The sequence below is a fragment of the Marmota monax genome, unplaced genomic scaffold (assembly GCF_021218885.2).
Source record: "Marmota monax isolate L192 unplaced genomic scaffold, Marmota_monax_Labrador192_F-V1.1 WCK01_AAM20220418_F8-fsc00108, whole genome shotgun sequence".
NCBI classification, from domain to species: domain Eukaryota; kingdom Metazoa; phylum Chordata; class Mammalia; order Rodentia; family Sciuridae; genus Marmota; species Marmota monax.
In genome coordinates, this window is record NW_026694593.1 from 2,751,488 (window position 1) to 2,771,403 (window position 19,916).

The following is a 19,916-nucleotide window of genomic DNA, read 5'->3' on the forward strand; positions in this document are numbered from 1 at the left end:
GTCTGGGACGCTGCAGTCACACATTATGTATGAAATCAAGAAACAAATCAGGGCCGAATTCGGAGAGTAACTAATACATTACCTGACAGTAAAGTGGGAACCCAGGGTGTGGGTCAAGTCCCCCCCTTTTTAATGTTTTTATTAGTACATTATAGTTACATAATATTGAGGTTCACTTGGACATAATCATACATTCGTGGAATATAATTTCCTCCATTTCATTTCCCAGTACTTCTTCCTTCCCTCTCTGTCACTGCAATTTTGAGTATATAAAGGTTTAACTCCATGAGGTTGGAAAGCATGCTTAACCTCTAGCCTGGGAGCTGAAATTTTGGAGTCAAGCCTCTTGTCTTCCATTTACTAGCTTGATAACCTTGGACAAGTTGTTAGAGAGCTGGGGCCTTCCAGAAAACTGAGGCAGTGCAAAGGAATCCCTTCAAGCCCGAATTCTTGCAAACGAGTCAGAAAGGTTTCAGACATGTTGCTCAGAGATGAGTTTAACAAAGGGATAAAAAAAGGGAAAGAGGACACTCTCAAGGGAGAGAGCTGATCCTCTCAGGAGAGGGACAGTGTGCCTCTCCTACACTTGTTTTATTGCGGATCCCAGAGAAATTTCCAGAGTCCCACCCAGGCCACCTCTTAACTTTTGACTGATAGCAGTTATACCTCGGATTTTCAAGTCCCCACTGCCATGACAACTCTGTGTCACTTTGGCCCAAGCTGACTGGTTCTAATTGGATTGTGAACCATAGATTCTTACAGATTTTATGGTTAGGAGGAATTATCCTTATCTCCCTGAGTTTTAAGATCTGGTCTGTCAAAAGAGTCACAAAAGTCTTCCTCTTCAGGGTAACGTGGGTTCCTCTTAACATTATTTGTGGCCTGCATTTCTTCAGCAGGAAACAGGTAGGTTGCTGAGGAATGTGACATAGCCTGTCCACTTAAGCCAGGCAGGCCAACAGTTAAGTTGCTTTTTGAAAAAGAAAGCATGTGGGGGTCAGTTTGGTGGGCCCATTTTATAGAATTATTCCCTTAACCTCATGCTCCCATCACTTGCATCTGTCTGTCCCCTAACAAAGTCACCTATGTATGCTCTCTGCACTTACTCACAAAACAGGATAATACTGAATCCTTCTGAGGATCAAAAGCCGCTAAAAACTGAATTTAAAAAAGTTATGACATATGACAGAGGCAGCTCAATGGTAGGGAGCTTGCTTAGCAGGCATGAGGCCCTGGGTTCCAACTCAGGCAAGGAACAATCTCAACTTTCAGCTTCCTTGGGTGAAAGGAGGAGGGGTGGAAAAAGTGAAGCAACACTTTAAGAATGTTTTCATATACATTTCATTAGCATCTAGCAAAAAGCAGCAATGCACATTAGCATTCCGTTTCACACAGAACACTGAGAGCCACTGTCCTAAGGTCACACAGTTGACAAGATCCTGAACCTAGTCTCAGCACTTCTGGGAACTCCCAATCTCGGTCTTCGCACCGGGTTAGTAAGTATTCCCTTATGTAGGCGCTAGGGAGAGTGGAGACCAGCTGAAAAGCTCTGCGAAGTGGTTTAGCAATGAACACCGGAGGGGGTGACACGGTCCACCTGCGTAGAACAGAACGCGAGCCCAGCAGTCATAGTCTCACCCTCACGGTGCCCCTGGACTGCTCCCCTCTCGTGGGGAGGGGAAATGCAGCCTCGCCGCCACCCCAGACCGCCACGCGGGCTTTCTCCCTGGGCCGTAGGGGACAGAGAAGGGGTCGGAGAGGCTAGGGATTAAGGGTGAAACCCAGGGTTCTAAGGAGGATCCAAAGTCCCGGCAGGACGACGGACTGTCCCCCTGCTAACCTAGCTCAGAACGGGAGAAAGGCGACGACCCAGGAAGCGGTAAACCGAGAAACGACACGGACCCAGCCACCGCTACCGCCCCACGGCTCCCGCACTGCCGGGACCGCCAGGCCTCACGGCCCAGCCAATCGGCCGCGTCCTGCCGCGCAGGCGCAGTGAGACCCGCCCCTCCGCACCGCCCGGACACCCCCGCGGCGGACTACAGGTCCCAGCGGGCGACGCCCCAGCATCCTCCGCGGGCGGGATGGCCGCCCGCGGGGCGGGGGCAGAGGTGAGCGGCTCTGGGCCCCGGCGCCGCAGCCGGCCTTCCTCCCGCGCCGCGCGCCCCGGCGAGGGGCCCGGCTTCCTTGACAGCGGATTCGTAGGCGCTTTTCCCGCCGCGACCGTGGGGTCGTCCCGGCAGAGCTTTGGCCCTGATGGGCAACGGGCCGTTTCACCTTCCTGAGCCGGAATCGCCCGGAGCGCTGCGGGGCGAGCGCCTCTGCTTTCCGACTGGCTCGCGGCCCAACTAGCAGGTCCCTGTGTCCCGACAGGTGCGACCCTGACCGCCCATGCCTGCGGGCACCGGGAGGCGCGGCCTCCCCCAGGGCCTCCACCTCTGCTGGCTCTTCTGCGCTTTCACCGTAGAGCTCTGGTAAGGAGGCGGGGGCCGAGGGAGGCCGGCAGGGCCGGAGGAGAGCCGTCCCCACCTGGGGAGGGGGATGCCTGGTCACGGACCGCTGCGGCAGGGGAGCCTGTTTTCCGGATTCTAATTTTTGCCCCTTCGCCCACCTGCTACAGCCGAGCAGAGGCTTCCGTGCGGGAGGAGAAGCAGTCAGGTGGGTGGCTGCCCGACCCCACGCCCCCGTGGTTTATTGTTTTGCATGTCTTCCCTACACACCCGGAGCTCGGACGGAAAAGGGTGGCACCGCACGGGACGAGGCCAGCGCTGGCCTGGGATCTGGGTGCGTAGAGCTTCAGGGGCAAACGTTTTCTGAGTGGTCTGGGCCGGCATTTCTTTCCCCTTTTAGTGAGCACCTCGACTTTGCCGTGCTGGCTGGGAGAAGAGTTCGTGGTCGCAGAAGAGTGTACTCCGTGTTCCAGTTTTCAGGCTGTGAGCATCCCTCCCCTCCCCCGTTTTCCCCCAACATCTAGCCAGTCCCCAAGTCTCATTAAGCATACCTTTGCATCCTCTTTTCTTTCTCCTTGCAGTGTCAGTATACGTCCAAATCTGAACTTGTCTTCCCCCTGAAAACATGTTCCTCTCTTTCCAAGTTAATAACAGCGTTCAGCTGATAACCAGGTTTTGTTCTGCTTTTGTTTTTTGTCTTGCTGTATTGGGGATTGAACCCAATCCTACCATCTAGCTCTCTATCATCTAGCCTCATCCCCAGACCTTTTTTTATTATTTTGAGACAAGGTTTAAGTTGGCCAGGCTGGGCTGGAACTTGAGCTCTTCCTGCCTCAGGCTCCCAAGTTGCTGGAATTACAGGCATGCACCTCCATGCCCTGTGGTTCTGTTCACTTTTAATACACTATGCTCTGGAATCTGTCCTTATGTCCTTCTACACTCTTACCCTGAAGTGTTTTTTCCAACACACATTTCTAATCATGCAACCACCACCTTCAGCATGCACATCAGAGCTCTTTGTTAGCTCTGTTTTCTGGCCAGCTCTGACCATTGGCATTTGGGCACTTGCCCTTTTGAATGGCAACCTCTCTGTTTCTCCTGCTGCCTCTTCCTAACACATGCTTTGGTTCTTTTCTCCCGGCAGAAAACCATCCCTGAGTGTGGTTCCACAGGTTATGTTGAGAAAATTACATGCAGCTCCTCTAAGAGAAATGAGTTCAAAAGGTAAGGGCTTTTCTTTTCTTGTAGACTAATTATCTCCTTTCCTCCTGTGACTTCATCCTGGATAGCATGACATGTTGGAAAGAGGGAATTTGGAGCTAAATTACTTAAACCCAAGTCCTGGTTTTACTTCTCAGCCCTGTTATTGGCCATATTTTCTCTTCAATAACATCAGCTAATGTTATCTTTGTTATCTTACCAGATGATGTAAACACTTTATAAGGCTGACTCTGTTTTCCTCTTTTTCTTTTGGCTGTTACCTCCTTGATGGGGCTGAAGTAGAAGGGAAGTGGTAAGGAGAAGCTGTCTGGCCTTCCCTGGGAATAACTGTTCCTTCCTATCCTCAGCTGCCGCTCAGCTCTGATGGAACAACACTTATTCTGGAAATTTGAAGGGGCTGTGGTGGGTGTGGCTTTGGTCTTCGCATGCCTTGTCATCATCCGTCAGCGACAACTGGACAGAAAGGCTCTGGAAAAGGTCCGGAAGCAAATTGAGTCCATATAGCTACATTCCACCCTTTTATCCTGGATTTTACAGACCATATCTCAGAGAAAGTGAAATGGACTGATTTGCGCCTTTGGTTCTTAGGAATCTTGTGGTGGTAACCCCTTCTCCCCATCTTCCTCTCCATGTCATTAATAAGCACAATAAAAAAGAGTAATTTGGTTTCTTTCTCCCTATAGTAATTTGTTTTGGGACAGGAAATCATGGGAGCAGAGAGAAAAGGGGGTGGCAATCTCCCAAGTACCTACCTTCCCCCCTTTTACTACTTATTTAAAACTTCTGGGATATAATTTTAACTAGAAAATTTATTTCTTAGTCAAAACTTTTGTTTCCCTCAACCCTATCCCCAAAGAAGAAATAAAATCACAGATACATAACAAAAGTATTTGAGGTACTCTTTTTACACAGGCTAACTGGGCCTCAGGATACAGATATCTCCTATGTTGTCCTGAGGTGATTCAGACCCCCAAGAGCAAAGACACCTGAGTGGGAAGACCAGGGGGAAGCAGAGCTATAGGGGAACCCTGGGTTCCTTATGGTAAAGGGGAGTGGGCCAGGAACCTTCCAGCTCACATCTCATCTGCATGCAGCACGGTTCTGACATGCCCACCAGACCCAGTCTCCACAACCCTCTTCTCTATCAGTGTTCTGGTCGACGTGTTTGCAATCTGGGCTCTAAGTGACTCTCCCATTGTGGACTCTTCCACTGGAGTCTCTCGACTTTCTGTCATATCCACATGGGTCAAGATATTTCTGGAAATCACTGTGAGGTGAAGGAAAAAGCAAAGAGTAGAATGTTTCTCTTGGGTGGAGCACCCTAGACAGAACAGGCAGGACTTCTCTCCCACTTCTTGACTACTGTGCGCAAAACCCCCTTGCTCACCAGGGAGCTTCTCACCTCCACGAGGCTGGTAGTCCTCAGGCCCCGCTTCTGGTAGACCCTGAAAGGGACTGAAGCTGGGCAGGATGATGAGAACCAAAGAAAAAAGAAGGATCTGGAAGAAAGCAAGACACTTGGGCTGTGGGGACAGTCAAGGAAGGGAGCAGAGGGCAGCTGGGGTTTTCTGGGTTGGGAAGACTGATGTAGCTAGGGAATGGGGGGTATCAGGATGGAAGTGTGGGGGGAGACAGATGATGGAGGCTGGGGGAGATGGGAGGGAGACAGACTGATGGTACCAGAACGCAAGTGCTTGTCTGGGCAGCTTTGTTTGAGGTTTGAGCAATGAGCGTCTGGAGCTGACGGAGCTGAGCCACCAAGGAGCTGGGAAAGGAGGAATAAGGAGCTACCATCATCTGGGAACCATGGCCCAAGAATGGTGCTCAGCACTTCCCCACCCCCAGCACACACATGGTGTTTTCACTCACAGGTTGTGTCTCTCCAGCTCCTGGACTTTCTTCTGTAGCTCCTGGTTCTGTGCAGAACAGGCTGCCACCCTAGGGAGTGGGGAGAAGCAGGACAAGGCTCAGCAATCTGAGTCCTTCACCTTGCCTACCTTGGTGAGGAAGGGAACCAGACATAGCCTCCTTCAGAAATGTGATCCCAAAGTACCTGTTCTCCAGCCCATCGATGTATTCTTTCTTCCGTCGCCGACTGTCCTGAGCTGACTGCTTGTTACGGATTTTCCTCCTGACCTTCTTGAGGATTCTCTCCTCTGCCTGGTAGCCGGGGGTGTGTCAATTCTGGGCCCTTAACCTCCCTCAACTGCCCAACTTTTCCCTGGGATCCTGGCTTCTCAGAGGCCATAATGGATCCTCTGGACTGAGACGCCCTTTGGGAAAGGGAAGGGTGTTACCTTGGTGAGGGGCAGGTGAGAGGGCAGAGAAACCCCTTCCTGCCCCAGCAGACGCTTCTCCTCATCTGTCAGGAACAGAGTTTGACAGGGCAGCTGGGGGATATTGAAGATAAGATGGGAACGGGGACAGGGTCATCACATTTTCAGCACACAGCAGCACCCCACCATGCATTCTGGAGAGTGCTTAATATTTGCACTAAGGAGTAACTCCAACCTAGAGGTGAGCTGAGGGCCAGGCACAGTGGCACATGCCTGTAATCCCAGCAGCTCAGGAGGCTGAGGCAGGAGGGTCACAAGTTCAAAGCCAGCCTCAGCAATTTAGGGAGGCCCTGTCTGTAAGTAAAAAATAAGAAGAGCTCCTTCAGTGGTTTACGACCCCTGGGTTTAATCCCTGGTACAAAAAAAAAAAAAGAGCCTTGAGACAGGCCCTAGATAGAGCCAAGGGATCTCCTGAGGCCGATAGGGGAGAAGGTGTGGTTTCATCATATCTTCTGTTCAGAGACTTGGGACCTGGACATTCTGATCAAGCTAGGGAGTGCCTGCTCCGATCCCTGTCTCCCACAACTTGGGAGCATCTTAAGAGGACATGGAGGGCTGGGGATGTGGCTCAAGCGGTAGCGCGCTCGCCTGGCATGCGTGCGGCCCGGGTTCGAGCCTCAGCACCACATACAAACAAAGATGTTGTGTCCGCCGAAAACTAAAAATAAATATTAAAAAATTCTCTCTCTTCTCTCACACTCTCACTGTCTTAAAAAAAAAAAAAAAAGAGCCTTCTCCCTGGGAGGTGGGACTTGGTTGTTGGAGGTGCCCACCTTTAAAAAAAAAAAAAAAAAAAGAGGACATGGAGTACTCACTACAGTGGGGTTTGCTCAATTTCCTTACAGCAGAAAGAAAAAATCGTAACAGCAGGTTAACAATCCAGATCCAGCCATTAACTTCCATTTGGCAGAGTATGTTATCCAGTGCCCGTCAACCACAGAACCACAAGGTCTGAACTCCACTTTCAGGTTCTGCCCCCTCTTAGACAAGGAACTCCTGTAGGCAGTCACACTGAGTGACTTCCCACAGTAAAGCATGCAGAGTAGACAGTGGACAGATGGTGACTTCGGTTAAGCTGGACCCATCAACGGAGTAAGCTGCATTCTTTTTTGAAAGATTTATGCTTGACTTTGTGACTTAAGAATTTGTTTTAGCTTTTAGCTAAGCCAACCACTTTTTTTCTTTTTGCAGTACTGGGGACAGCACCCAGGGGTACTTTTTACTTTGGGACAAGGGCTCACTAAGTTGCCCAGGCTGGCCTCAAACTTTCAATCCTCCTGCCTTGGCCTCCCATGGAGCTGGGATTACAGTTGTGGGACACTGTACCTGGCTTGACTTGGCTTCTGGTTCAAGCTTCACCCACAAGTTTAGATGGAAGCTAGAACCTGTTCCTTGCTTTGGGCTTGGGAAGTATTCCCAGGATAAAGGAAGACACAGTGACCTGAATGTAGCCACCTTTCCAACCTCACTGCACAATCTCCAGCCCCCTCAGAAGGCTTCTGATAGGGTTCCTGAAGAGCTGGCCCCTGGGTATTTGCTACAGTGGAAACACTGTTGCAGTTTCTTCTCCATCACTCTGTATCCACCAACCAGTTGGATTCCCAGGCTACTGTCCCAATTCTGTCCTGACCCAAGGCTGAAACAATGGCTCTGGCTAAGCATGCAATGCACACAAGGTGTGGGCTTTCTCCAGAGCCTTGTCCCTCATCCCAACTTAACTGAGTCATCACCACCTTATCCACACCGGCTCTCTCTCTCACCCCCTTGTCCTTTCCTGCTCCTAAAGTTGCTTTCATTGCCTTGGTCTTCAGGCTCAGTGCCATGAAAAGTGCGGCAAAGACACAGTTCCTCATCAGCTTCCCCCTCCCTCATCCCCTGTGCCACTGTCTGTGAGGATACATGTATGTATCACAGAGCACTGGTCTGACGGACCCCAAGACTTACAAGTGTGGAAGGAGGCACTGGGGCTGCAGTGCTTCTGGGCAGGATGTGTGCATGAGCATCAAAGGTCAGTTCACTGACCATGCAGGCATCTGGCACCATGAATTGTGGGCTCCACTGATCTGAAGGAGACACAAGAAGCTGGGACAAAAGAGAGGTTCACCCTGAGGCACCAGGGGCTGGGTAGTGGCATTGGCTGGGGAAATCCCCTTAACCTCATGGCTAGGGCTGGACCTCTTCCCACAAAGAAACTGACCTAGCTGAATGGAGATGAGTCCTAAGGTTGGCCTGGCTTCCCCCTGCATCCTCTGCAGGGCCTCTGCCTCATAGACAACCTCATAGAGGGCAGGAGAGCTGGGTGCCTGCAGGGCAGGGGGACTGTCTGAGAGGCCAGGATCCTCAGAGTTGCCACTGTCACTGCCAGGAGATGCTTCTGAACAATACACCTCATTGGGATCAATGAAAAGCTTCAGGAAATCTTCAGATTCACTCTCTTGAAGTCCCTGTAGTCGGAGAAGGGTATACAGGTATGCCAGGAAGTCCTAACTGGCATACTTGTATATCCTACATCAGATTTAGATCCTTCTTACTTCAGTTTCAGGCTTTTCTTGGGGATGGGGATAGTTACAACTAATATCTATTTTGGGTTCACTGTTTTCAGGTCTCTTTTCAAGTGGGTGCTGAAGCCTCTTGGGTCTTCTTAGCCCAGAGTTGTGTCTCAAGCCCACTTCCTTCCATTCCTATTCATCACACTTACACAGCCATGGCCCCCACTAGAATCCCAGCCATGTAGCGCCTGTTCTTGTAGCCTAGTCACTGGAACCTCTGGAGGGGAACAGTTGAATCCCAGTTCCAGTAAGGATCCTGTTGAGAAGATATCTTCTGGGGGCTCCAGCAACACGTCTAGCAGGTCAGGGGATCCTAGCTCCATGCTTCTGTAGGAAGGTGTGCAGGAAAGTTACAGAAGGGAGATGCTCCTGTCCCTACCCCCACATCTTCTGGGCTTCTCTGCACCCTCTTCCATAACCCCCTTCCTTACCTGCTGCAGCCCCCACACTGGCCGCAGGGAGACTTCGCCTCTGGCCTATGTCTTACGTTCAGAAACCGGGTATTACCTGCTGACCGCCCCAAACACTACACCTTTTCTTTCCTCCAGGATCTCACATCCTGGTCCTGCCCAGCCAAACCCCGCCCCCCGCCAGACACCCGGAAAGCGGGTGGCACCTTGCACGGAGCCAGGCTGGGGGCGCTGTATCTGGAAACTGGGGTGTGGGTCGCCGAACGTGCGCACACGGGGTTGAAGGAAAACAGGTAGCCGCGCCTTCGGTGCCTCAGGGTCTCCCAGCGGCAGCTCTTTCTGAGAGTTTGAGGTCTCCTCGGGGAAGACTGAGACGGCGGTGACCGGAGCACGACATCCTTGAGTGCCTGTTCCCCAGCCATCGCTTTTATTGGAGGGAGACCAACGCAGGATCGCAAAAACAAAAGTGCCAACAGTCACGCCCCAAACCTGGAGCAGGCCTCTCCTCGGCGCTCTGCCCACGCCGAGTCCCAGTGGGAAGCTGAAGACCGGAGGGTTGAGGGACGTGGCATCAAGCCAATGGGATTATCGGCTCAAGACCGACTCCTCCGTAATTGGTCAGAATGGTCGGAGTCCGGCCAATAGGGCCGCAGTATTTGTTTGGGAGGCGGGGATTTGGGTCTGCGGGCTGAAGGGCGGGGCAGAAATCAGAAAATGAGCCTTGGGGGCGCGAGGAACGTTTGGGGGCCCTGGGTCGGAGCCAGGTACGACCCAGGGTTTGCTTACCACATGACTCTGAAGCCCCAGGTTATTACCTGGGACTAAATAACCCGTTGGCTCGAATTAAGAGGGCTTTGCGGGGACCGAGGGGACGAGGGGATTGCGCAATCGCGGGTTTTCCAAATCGTCCTCCGAGCATTTACGCGACCGTACAGACGCAGTCGCTGACCTGTCACGTAACGGAGGGACAGGGCCTGGAAAAGTGCAATAAGTCAAAAAACCTCTTGCGTTTGGTTTGGGAATTTGCGTGTGATTACCAGCAAACGGCTACTTCTGCCTCCGAGCTGCTGGGGTCACGGGTGTGTACCTCTGTGCCCGGCTCTCGGTTCCGTTTGGTGTGGGTGCTGGGGACCGAACCCAGGGGCGCTTTAACGCGGAGCTGCATCCCCAGCCCTTTTATCTTTTGAGACATGTTCTCGCTAAATTGCTGAGGCCTGGAGTTTGCCATCCTCCTGCTTCAGTCTCTGAGCCGCTAGGATCACAGGCGTGTGCCAACACTACCGGCTGGCTTTTGCTTTTTAAGATAGGTGTCGCTGGGCGCGGTGGCACAGGCTGTAATCCCAGCGACTTGGGAAGCTGAGGCAGGAGGACTGCAAGTTCAAGGCCAGCCTCAGCAATTTAGGGAGACCTTATCTCAAAAATAAAAGGGGGGCTGGGGCTGGGGCTCAGTGGCAGAGCGCTTGCCTAGCATGTGTGAGGTACCAGGTTGGATCCTCAGCACCACAGAAAAATAAATAAAATAGACCGCCTATAGCCCAGGATCACAAGTTCAAAGCTCAGCCTCAGGAACTCAGTGAGGCACTAAGCAACTCAGTGAGGCCCTGTCTCTAAATAAAATACAAGTAGGGTTGGGGACGTGGCTCACTGGCTCAGTGGTCGATTGCCCCTGAGTTCAATCCCCGGGCACCAAAATAAATAAATAAAATAATCAGGGCTGGGTTTGTGGCTCAAGTGGTAGAGCAAGCACTTGCCTGGCACATGTGAGGCACTGGTTTCTATCCTTAGGACCACATATAAATAAATAAATAAAATATTGTGTCTGTCTACAACTAAAAATTAAAAGAAATAAAAATATAAAATAAAGGCATTCTGTCCATCTACAACTACAGAAAAAAGGGGAGCGGGGACTGGGGATGTAGCTCAGTGGTAAAGTGCCTCTTCAACCACCAGTACAAAAAGAGAGAGAGACAGAGAGAGGGAGAGAAGGAGGCACTCTGACTCCATTTCTCCACTTGTTGCCTGGGCTGGGCTCAGACTCCCTAATAGCTGGGACTACAGGAGTGCACCACCATGCCTGGCTGCATTCTTATAGTTTAAAAAACTGTTTTCATAAACACCATTCTTATTTAATCTACAACAACTCAGAGGCAAATAGAGCAGGTGATATTTTGCCAGTTTTATCTATGAGAACAGACAATTAGAAAATAGTTCATGACCAGATAAATAATAATAACAATTGAATTTTTTTTTTCTTGGATCTAGTGTCTGATGGTCCAGGAATCACTTCAAGTAAAATGATAGAGCCACACTGATATAGCTATGATTGTCATCTGCCTGCCTCCCAGTAATACTCCAGATATAAAGTAGCTGGGTAAGCAAGGCAGGAAAGTTTTGGGTTTTTGTGGTGCTGGGGATTGAACCCAGGGCCTTGTGCATGAAAGAAAAGCAACTTACCAACTGAGCTATGGTATGATTCTCCCTGTGAAGATTTAAACAGGCTTAGGGTAAAAACAGGAAAGTGTTAATATTGAATGAGCAGCTATTATATGGTCACATTTTCACTTTATTGACATGAGTTTCATGGCATCACAGAGCACACAGAGAGGTTACTAACTTCCTCAAGGTTACTTTGTAAGTACCTGAACCAAGATTTGGATACCTGAACTAACATTCTTCACATTATATTAAACTATCTTACTGGGCTTTCTCAAATTTCCCAATTATATCTTTTCCTGTTCGTCTCTGCATCCTGGTCAGGTAGTAAAGAGACAAAGCAGGCTTCTGAGATTGAAGCATAGCTCTACAAAAGCAGATATGTTCTCGTTTAGATCTTTCAGAGAGCAAGGGAGGTGGTTAAATGCATTTTGAGGGGCTTCCTGAGGCTTAATGTGCAGAGATGATTAAGTGGAAAATATAGGCGGTTTCTGTTTATATTAGAACTGGAAGGAAACTGCCATCATCTGCTAGTTTAACTTCCCTCTTTCCCTGATTATCGAGCTCTGCAGAGGGAGAATAACTTTCCTTAAATCACATATCAAATTAAGGTAAAGTTCAAGAGATCTGTTGAACAACATGGTGACTACAGTTAATACTGATGTACATGTGAAAATTGCTAAAAGTATATTTGAAGTGTTCTGTCACAAATATGTAAGGTAATGGATTTGTTAATTAGCTTGATTCAGCCATTTCAAATTCTGTGTGTATATATACATTTCAAAACATCTTGTTGTACACCATAGATACATGCACATTGTTTTGGTACTGGGATTGAACCCCGTGCTGCACTACCACTGAGTGACATCCCCATCCCTTTAAAAAAATTTTTTTTTTGTAGTTGTAGATGGATAGCATACTTTTACTTTATTTGTTTATTTTTTATGTGGTGCTAGCAAGTGCTCTGCGTCTGAGTTACAACTCCAGCCCAACTCTTTTTATTTTTTAAATATTTTTTAGTTGATTTTTTAAAATATTTTTTTAGTTGTTGATAGACCTTTATTTTATTTATTTGTATGTGGTGCTGAGAAACGAACCCAGTGCCTCATGCATGCTAGGCAAGCATGCTACCACTAAGCCACAAGCCCAGCTCCTCATTTTATTGTTTTTATAATTTATTTTTTAGTAGGTGGACACAATATCTTTATTTCTTTTTCTTTCTTTCTTTTTTTTGGTGGTGGTGCTGAGGATCAAACCCAGTGCCTCACTGGGTGCTAGGTGAGCACACTACCACTGAGCCACAACCCCAGCCCCCTTTTTATTTTTTTATTTGAGGCAAGTTTGCTTAGGGCTATGTTGCTTAGGGCCTAGCTAAGTCTGGCCTCAGACTTGCAATCCTCCTGCCTCAGCCTCCCAAACTGCTGGGATTATAGGCCTGTGCCACTATATCTGGCTCCTTTTTATTTTTTAGTTATTATGTATTTATTTATTTTGGTGCTGGGAATTGAACTCAGGGGCACTCGGCCACATCCCCAGCCCTATTTTGTAATTTATTTAGAGAGAGAGTCTCACTGAGTTGCTAGTGCCTCGTCATTGCTGAGGTTGGCTTTGAACTCATGATCCTCCTGCCTTAGCCTCCTGAGCCGCTAGAATTGTTACCGTTGCTGACCGGTGACGAGTCCTTGCTTCCCCAATATTGAAGTATAACACCAGAGAAGCAAGCCGAGGCAAGGTCAGAGTGGAAAGTAGAAGTTTATTAAAGGACAGCAGAAAAGACTTCTCCGGGAGGAAGAAGGGGACCCAAGAGATGGAATCCGTGGAAGTGCGGCTGTTTCCCCTTTTTATAGTTCCTTTAGTGATGGAATGTAGGTGGGAAGGCCCGAGGGGTGGGACACAGGTGGGCCAAAGAAGTAATCTGGGCAGGAAGGACTTCTGAGTCAGCATCTTCAAGTTTGCTGGGGGCTGTTCATTAATACTTCTTTGGGATGGGCTCTGGCCTTAGGCTTTTCCCGGACTTCATTAACATTCCGAGAGATGTTCAACTTTTCCTGGAATTCATTCTCTACATGGCCTCCATTTTAGATCTCACTCGATATTAGACCCGATTTACCTAACTACACTGACTACCTAACTTTAAATCTGGCTTCAGAATTACAGGCCTGTGCCACCGCGCTGGCTCATTTTTTATTTTGAGACAGGATCTCACTAAATTGTGGAGGCTGACCTCAAACTTGCAATACTCTTGCCTCAACCTCACCAATAGCTAGGATTACAGGAGTGTGCCAAGTACTTGGGTATATATAAAAATTTTATATGTCAATTTAAAAATTAAAAAAATACATAAAATTAAATTACATGTATATAAATTAAAGTATAATTGGAACTAGAATTCATGTTTCCTCAGTCTGTCATTATTCCTTGTTAATTTTACTAATTACCAATAATATTTTTTATTTTTTTAATAATATTTTTTTAAAAGAGAGAGAGAGAGAGGAGAGAGAGAGAATTTCAATATTTATTTTTCAGTTTTTGGCATACACAACATCTGGTGCTGAGGGTCGAACCCAGCGTCGTGCGCATGCCAGGCGAGTGCGCTATCACTTGGAGCCACATCCCCAGCCCCTAATAATATTTTTTTAAAAATATTTTTAATAGACCCAATGTCTTTATTTTGTTTATTTATTTATTTTATGTGGTGGTGAGGATTGAACCCAGTGCCTCACATGTGCTAGGCAAATCCTCTACCACTGAGCCACAACCCCGGTAATTACCAATAATCTTGAAAGTATAATTTGCCATAATCAAAACATAGCATGCATAATATTTCCTTGAACAATCTGGAGTTGCCTGTAATAATAACTTTTATTTAAAATTTTTTTTAGTTGTAGATGGACACAATACCTTTATTTTATCTGTTTATCTTTATGTGGTGCCAGGAATCTACCCCAGTGCCTCACACATGCTAGACAAGCCCTCCACCACTGAGCCACAACCCCTGCCCAACATTTATTTTTTAATTAAGAGCTTAACAGGCCTGGCACAGTGGTTCACCCCTGTAATCCCAGGGACTCTGGAGGCTGAGGCAGGAGAATGGCAAGTTTGAGGCCATCCTTGGCAACTCTTGGAGGCCCTGTCTCACAATGAAAATAAAAAGTGCTAGGAATGGGAGCTAGGGATATAGCTCAGTTGGTAGAATGCTTGCCTCACATGCCAAGGCTCTGGGTTCAATCCCCAAACCCACCAAAAAAAAAATGCTAGGAATGTAGCTCAATGATAGCACCCCTAGGTTCATTTCCTGGTACCAAAAACAAAACAAAACAAAACAAAAAAACCAACCAACAAAAACGTGGAACAGCAATGATTATTGGTAAAATATGGCCCCCTTTCACTTATGTCTTGCTCTTGGAGTTCGATACGTTTCTTTCTTTTACACGCCCTTCCTCTAGAAGTTCTTTCCCTCTAGAGAAATTGCTGGCCTCCACATCTACAGCCTTATCTGAGGCATCACTCTGTCCCTTTTTAAGGAATGAGGCTCTTGCACCTTTACCAAAAAGAGTAGGCTGAGTCCTCTTTTGTATTTTCCTTTTTTGTACCCAATGTAAGGACAACAAAGGACACTCATGCATGGCACAGGGCTGTGGGCCAGGAGGATCCAGGCTGAGGAAATAGTGAACAACGTTCTGAGTTGAAAACACTTTAGTGCATTCAAGGAACAGAAAACATAAAGAGGCCAGCAGGGCCAGAGGGAGAGCAGTAGGAGATTGTGAGGCTGGAGGGAATCCTGGGGCCATGCCCGAGGCATGGTAAGTGAATGGGAGATGGGACAGTGAACTGGAGAGGCTGTTCAGTGGATAGGGTTTCAGCAACCCCTGAACTGGTCCCTCTGCTATTCCACGCCTGGGAGAAGGAAGGAGGCTGTGCAGAAGTCAGCTGGGCCAGTGGTCCTCTGGAAGGGATGCTTCTCAAGACATGTCTTCTCGCTTTTCCCGTTACCCTTTCGCCCCTCATGGGTGTTGGCGAGGTAAGGCAGAAAGAAAAATTTGTCTCAGGAAGGAAGGATTTCCTTTTGGCGCCAGAATGCACTGATGGGGTCTTGAAATCTTGGAGGTAAGACAAGGGGACTTTGGGCCCTTAGCCAATCAGATAGCCCCAGAGATGTGGGACGGAAGACCTGGGAGTGCGGGGCAAAGACGGGATATCCGTCTTGCCCGCAGGGTCCCACCTCCCTCTAGCCTCGGTGGCTCGCCAGCGCCGGGCGCCCTGCGGATCCCCAGGACCGCGCCCCTGCCCCGCCCCGCTCCCACTCGCCCCGCCCCGCTCCCACTCGCCCCGCCCCGCTCCCGCTCGCCCCGCCCCGCTCGCCCCGCCCCGCCTGCTCCGCCCCGCCTGCTCCGCCCCCGCCCCGCCTGCTCCGCCCCCGACCGACTCGGGCTCGGATTTCTCCGGTCCCACGTCACTCCCGCCCGGGCCCCGCCCATCCGGCGCTGTCATTGGCAGCCGGGCGCGGGGACGCGGCGGCGGGGGAGGGGGCAGCCGAGGGGAGGGGGCGGGAATTCCCGACGCGAGGCCGGAACCGAGTGTACACCATGTCGTGAGACCCTCGCGAGGTGAGTGCGGGATCCCCGGGGCGGGGTGGAGATCTGCCGCCCAGGCCTCCCGGGGCCTAGGAGACGGGGTCCCAGCTCCACCTCTTCATCTGCTTCCCGCGACGCTGGCGACCTCTGACCCCGCCCTCCCTGCCGACTGCGCGGTCCGCGACCCCCGGGCCCCTGGCCTTTGGCCGTCGGCCAGGCGTTCCTGCCCGTGGCTCCCTCTTTGCTTTCCGGGGATGGCGCTGGGGAGTGGGGCGCGAGAGCGCGACCAAGCACAGTCCCGTCCTGCTCAGGTGGCCCGCGAAGCCTGCCGACTCCTCTCCACCGCACAAGTCCCCTTCTCTTCGCCTGTTTCTTTCTGGAGCTGGTGGGGGGAGGCTGGCTTCTACCTTCCTGGGGGGACCCCAGCTCCAGGTCCTGTTTGGGTTCTCTGGGGGCTCCAGATGATATATATCCACACTGGCGTTCTTGTGCCTCAGTTTCCCTCTTGTTGGCTTCCTGAACAAGTCACTTGGGAGAGAGAGTTGAAGGTGTGTAGTGGGGGGTGAGGAATGTTCCTGGTACAGGAGTGGATGAGTCACCCCCAGTTGGGGAAGGCCGGAGAGTAGCTGGAGTGAGGGAACTGCACTCTGCTGACCTCCCTTCCTCTTTCCTTGGCCCCCTTTTTTCCTGAGTGACCATTCTCCACCCAGTGTGGTTTATCTTCCTAGGTCTGAGAGTCATTGGAACTATCACAACCACCATGGGGCCCTGGGGAGAGCCAGAGCTCCTGGTGTGGCGCCCAGAGGCAGTGGCTTCGGAGCCCTCCGTGCCTGTGGGGCTAGAGGTGAAGTTGGGGGCCCTGGTGCTGCTGCTGGTGCTCACCCTCCTCTGCAGTCTGGTACCTATCTGTGTGCTGCGCCGGCCGGGAGCTAACCATGAAACCTCGGGTGAGCCTCTCCTTTCCCTGCCTTTTGGATGTTTGGAGTAGCTAATGTTCTGGGGCTGGGGAGGTAACCTAAGGAGGAGGGGAAGGCAGAAGTAACCATTACTTGGGTTGAGTAGTGGGGCCTGCAAGTGGTTCATTTGCTCATTCCCCTCTGTGTCCCCCTCCTGCCCAGCTTCACGCCAGAAAGTCCTGAGTCTAGTAAGCTGCTTCGCAGGAGGTGTATTCTTGGCCACCTGTCTCCTGGACCTGTTGCCTGACTACCTAGCTGCCATAGATGAGGCACTGGCGGCACTGCATGTAACGGTGAGCACTGGCCTCTAGCATGTGACCCAGTGTGTTGGGGCTGGTCCATGGTTTATGTGGATTTGTTCATGTGTCATTCCATGACTGTGTGCAAGGCTCTTGGTATGTGAGCCTACGAGTTGTGATATTCTGTTATAGGGCCTAACTTTTTCTGTGTGTTCCTTACTCCTTACCAGACCCTGTGTGGCCCTTGTACCCCTTGAGACAGTGTGAGGAACCTGTTATCAGGTGTTTGACTTAAGCTGTGGGTTTCCTAGTTCCAGTTGCCAGGTAGATAATAGTGCTCCAGGAGCCATCATCACTCCTGCCACTCTCAAAGGGCTGTAGATAAATGTTACTTCAGGAATGGGACGTGTAGGAGGCACTTCCCAGGGGCCTAGAATTGCTAACCAAAAAGCTTTACCCTGAGGAATTGGGATGTGGAGAATGATCAAATCCAAGTCATAGAAAGCTCATTATAGGAAAAACTGAGACAGTGGGGTAGTAATGCAGGGAAGTCATCCCAAGCTCCTCCATTTCCTTTTCCCCCACTAAGACTAAGGAAGTAACACTGGATGTCATGTTCTGTATTTTGTGGCTAAATGACTATACAAGCCTGAATGTCCTGGGACACTCATGTGAGCATTTGTTAAGGTGGGCTGGTGTGCTACAGGTGACACTTTGTGTATATTTACATCAGTGACTCTCAATTGGGGGTGGTTTCAGCCCCCAGAAAACATTTGGTAATGTATGGAGACCTTTTTGGTTGCCACAGCTAGGTTGGGAAGGGGTATTGTGCTTGCTGATGGCATCTGGTGGGTAAACAATCTACAGTGGACCTAACAGCTCTATGACGAAGAATTTTCTGGCCCAATTGTTAATAGTGCCATAGTTGAGATCCTTTGGTCACACTGTGTGTGACACCATATCGTGTTTGTTATTCTATGTCTGTCACCAAGGAACTTCATTGTTTTATGACCAAGAGTGGCTCTGTGTCTGTGTGGGACTTTGCGTAAGTGCACCTCCATCAGACTCTGCATCTGACTCCATCTCTCTCCTGCCCACAGCTCCAATTTCCCCTGCAAGAGTTCATCCTGGCCATGGGCTTCTTCCTAGTCCTGGTGATGGAGCAGATCACGCTGGCTTACAAGGAGCAGTCGGGGCCACCACATCGGGAGGAGACAAGGGCTCTGCTGGGAACAGTGAATGGTGGGCCCCAGCATTGGCATGATGGGCCAGGGGTTCCACAGGCTAGTGGAGCCCTGGCAGCCCCCTCAGCCCTGCGTGCCTGTGTGCTGGTCTTCTCCCTGGCCCTGCACTCAGTTTTTGAGGGGCTGGCAGTGGGGCTGCAGAGAGACCGGGTTCGGGCCATGGAACTGTGCCTGGCTCTGCTGCTCCACAAGGGTATCCTGGCAGTCAGCCTGTCCCTGCGGCTGCTGCAGAGCCACCTACGAGTGCAGGTGGTGGTTGGCTGTGGAATCCTCTTCTCATGCATGACACCTCTGGGCATTGGGCTGGGTGCAGCTCTGGCAGAGTCAGCTGGGCCTCTGCACCAGCTGGCTCAGTCTGTGCTGGAGGGTATGGCGGCTGGCACCTTCCTCTATATCACCTTCCTGGAAATCCTGCCCCAGGAGCTGGCCACTTCTGAGCAGAGAATCCTCAAGGTCATTCTGCTCCTAGCAGGCTTTGCTCTTCTCACTGGTCTGCTCTTTGTCCAAATCTAGGGGACTTCAAGAGAGGGGCAGGGGAAGTTAACTACCAGGTGCCCTTATCTTCCCTCCTCTCCCCCGGCGTGTAAGGAATAGGAAGGAATGGGGACAGGAGGTATTGAGGACCAAAGAGTTCTCTGGAAGGTAGGGATGTAGCCTTTGGAACTATGACTAATGAGAGGGAAGTGGGCAGAGAAGAAGCTGGCCTAAGGAACAAGATATGGCCAAGTCACTAGAGACATGATCAGGGGATATTAGGATTGAGACAGACCCCGATTGCTAGATCAGAAGTCCAACACTACGAATAGGGATAAGCTGACACTGGGAATGCTGGTGATGGGCACCCAGCTACTGTGTAATAAAGGTAGGGAGAGGTCCAGGGTCAGTGTCCTGTTGGCTCAAGCTCGTTTCAGCATTCTGCTGCTAGGAGTGGATCCTTCCTACTTTTCTTACCTCCTATCTTTCTCCTTCCCTTCCTCCAGTGGAGTAGTGCCAAATGGTCTCTCCCTGCCAGTTTTGATAACTTCTCTGGCCTCTCCAGCTCCAATCACTCCTCTATTTTTAAAGTGCCAAACAAATCCTTTCCCTCTTTCTCAAAGCACAGCGATGTGGCACAGGGTCCTACCCAGCACCCCAGTGGAGGAGACCTACTTGCTCTTAATTTTAGTTCCAGAATCTGGTGTGGGGCAGAAATATTTGCTGGGATGGATTGGGTGAGGGGAGAGCTGCGGCCACCTAGTAGCTGCTGCACCCTAAGTATACAAACATGGTCATGGTGCCTCATTCCCGATGATAAACACTGAGCTGCCAAAACTTTTTTTATACCTGAGGAGCCCAAGGGAGAATGGTTATTTGGGGGGAGGGGGGGACTGAGCATAGGGCCATATTCTGTAGAATCTATTTTACTAACTGACCTGTTTTGGGACATGTTACCCAAATAAAAAATGTTTCTATACATCTCTGTGGTATCGGATTCATTTGTCTTGGAAGAGGGTGGGCATATATA

At 50.2% G+C, this 19,916-nt stretch overlaps 3 protein-coding genes across 5 annotated transcripts; 2 read left to right on the forward strand and 1 right to left on the reverse strand.

Annotated features, from left to right (window-relative positions):
* Window positions 1–1,323: 1,323 nt before the first annotated feature.
* Creb3l4 (cAMP responsive element binding protein 3 like 4) lies at window positions 1,324–9,520 on the reverse strand. 3 transcript variants are annotated; one of them, XR_009224657.1, is made up of 11 exons: window positions 9,173–9,520; window positions 8,706–8,883; window positions 8,205–8,451; window positions 7,952–8,070; window positions 5,969–6,061; window positions 5,725–5,831; window positions 5,541–5,609; window positions 5,352–5,436; window positions 5,059–5,170; window positions 1,841–4,938; window positions 1,324–1,597 (listed from the first exon to the last, which is right to left on the reverse strand). XR_009224657.1 is itself a non-coding variant. In XM_046421757.2 (10 exons), the coding sequence occupies exons 2-10, from the start codon at window positions 8,877–8,879 to the stop codon at window positions 4,745–4,747; spliced, it is 1,185 nt and encodes a 394-aa protein (XP_046277713.1). In that variant the 5' UTR covers window positions 8,880–8,883; window positions 9,173–9,518; the 3' UTR covers window positions 4,463–4,744. The 3 variants fall into 3 exon arrangements, 2 of the variants coding, with proteins under 2 accessions (XP_046277713.1, XP_046277712.1); XM_046421757.2 differs by lacking the exon at window positions 1,324–1,597 and having other exon boundaries at window positions 4,463–4,938; window positions 5,074–5,170; window positions 9,173–9,518; XM_046421756.2 differs by lacking the exons at window positions 1,324–1,597; window positions 9,173–9,520 and adding an exon at window positions 8,988–9,122 and having other exon boundaries at window positions 4,463–4,938.
* Jtb (jumping translocation breakpoint) lies at window positions 2,334–4,337 on the forward strand. Its single transcript, XM_046421758.2, has 5 exons — window positions 2,334–2,474; window positions 2,621–2,658; window positions 2,851–2,933; window positions 3,595–3,674; window positions 4,019–4,337. The coding sequence occupies exons 1-5, from the start codon at window positions 2,392–2,394 to the stop codon at window positions 4,173–4,175; spliced, it is 441 nt and encodes a 146-aa protein (XP_046277714.1). The 5' UTR covers window positions 2,334–2,391; the 3' UTR covers window positions 4,176–4,337.
* Window positions 9,521–15,899: 6,379 nt separating the features above from the next.
* Window positions 15,900–19,867, forward strand: Slc39a1 (solute carrier family 39 member 1). The gene is made up of 4 exons (XM_046421759.1): window positions 15,900–16,006; window positions 16,702–16,920; window positions 17,092–17,222; window positions 18,269–19,867. Exons 2-4 carry the CDS (start codon window positions 16,734–16,736, stop codon window positions 18,923–18,925), a joined length of 975 nt encoding a protein of 324 aa, XP_046277715.1. The 5' UTR covers window positions 15,900–16,006; window positions 16,702–16,733; the 3' UTR covers window positions 18,926–19,867.
* The last annotated feature ends 49 nt before the right edge of the window (window positions 19,868–19,916 follow it).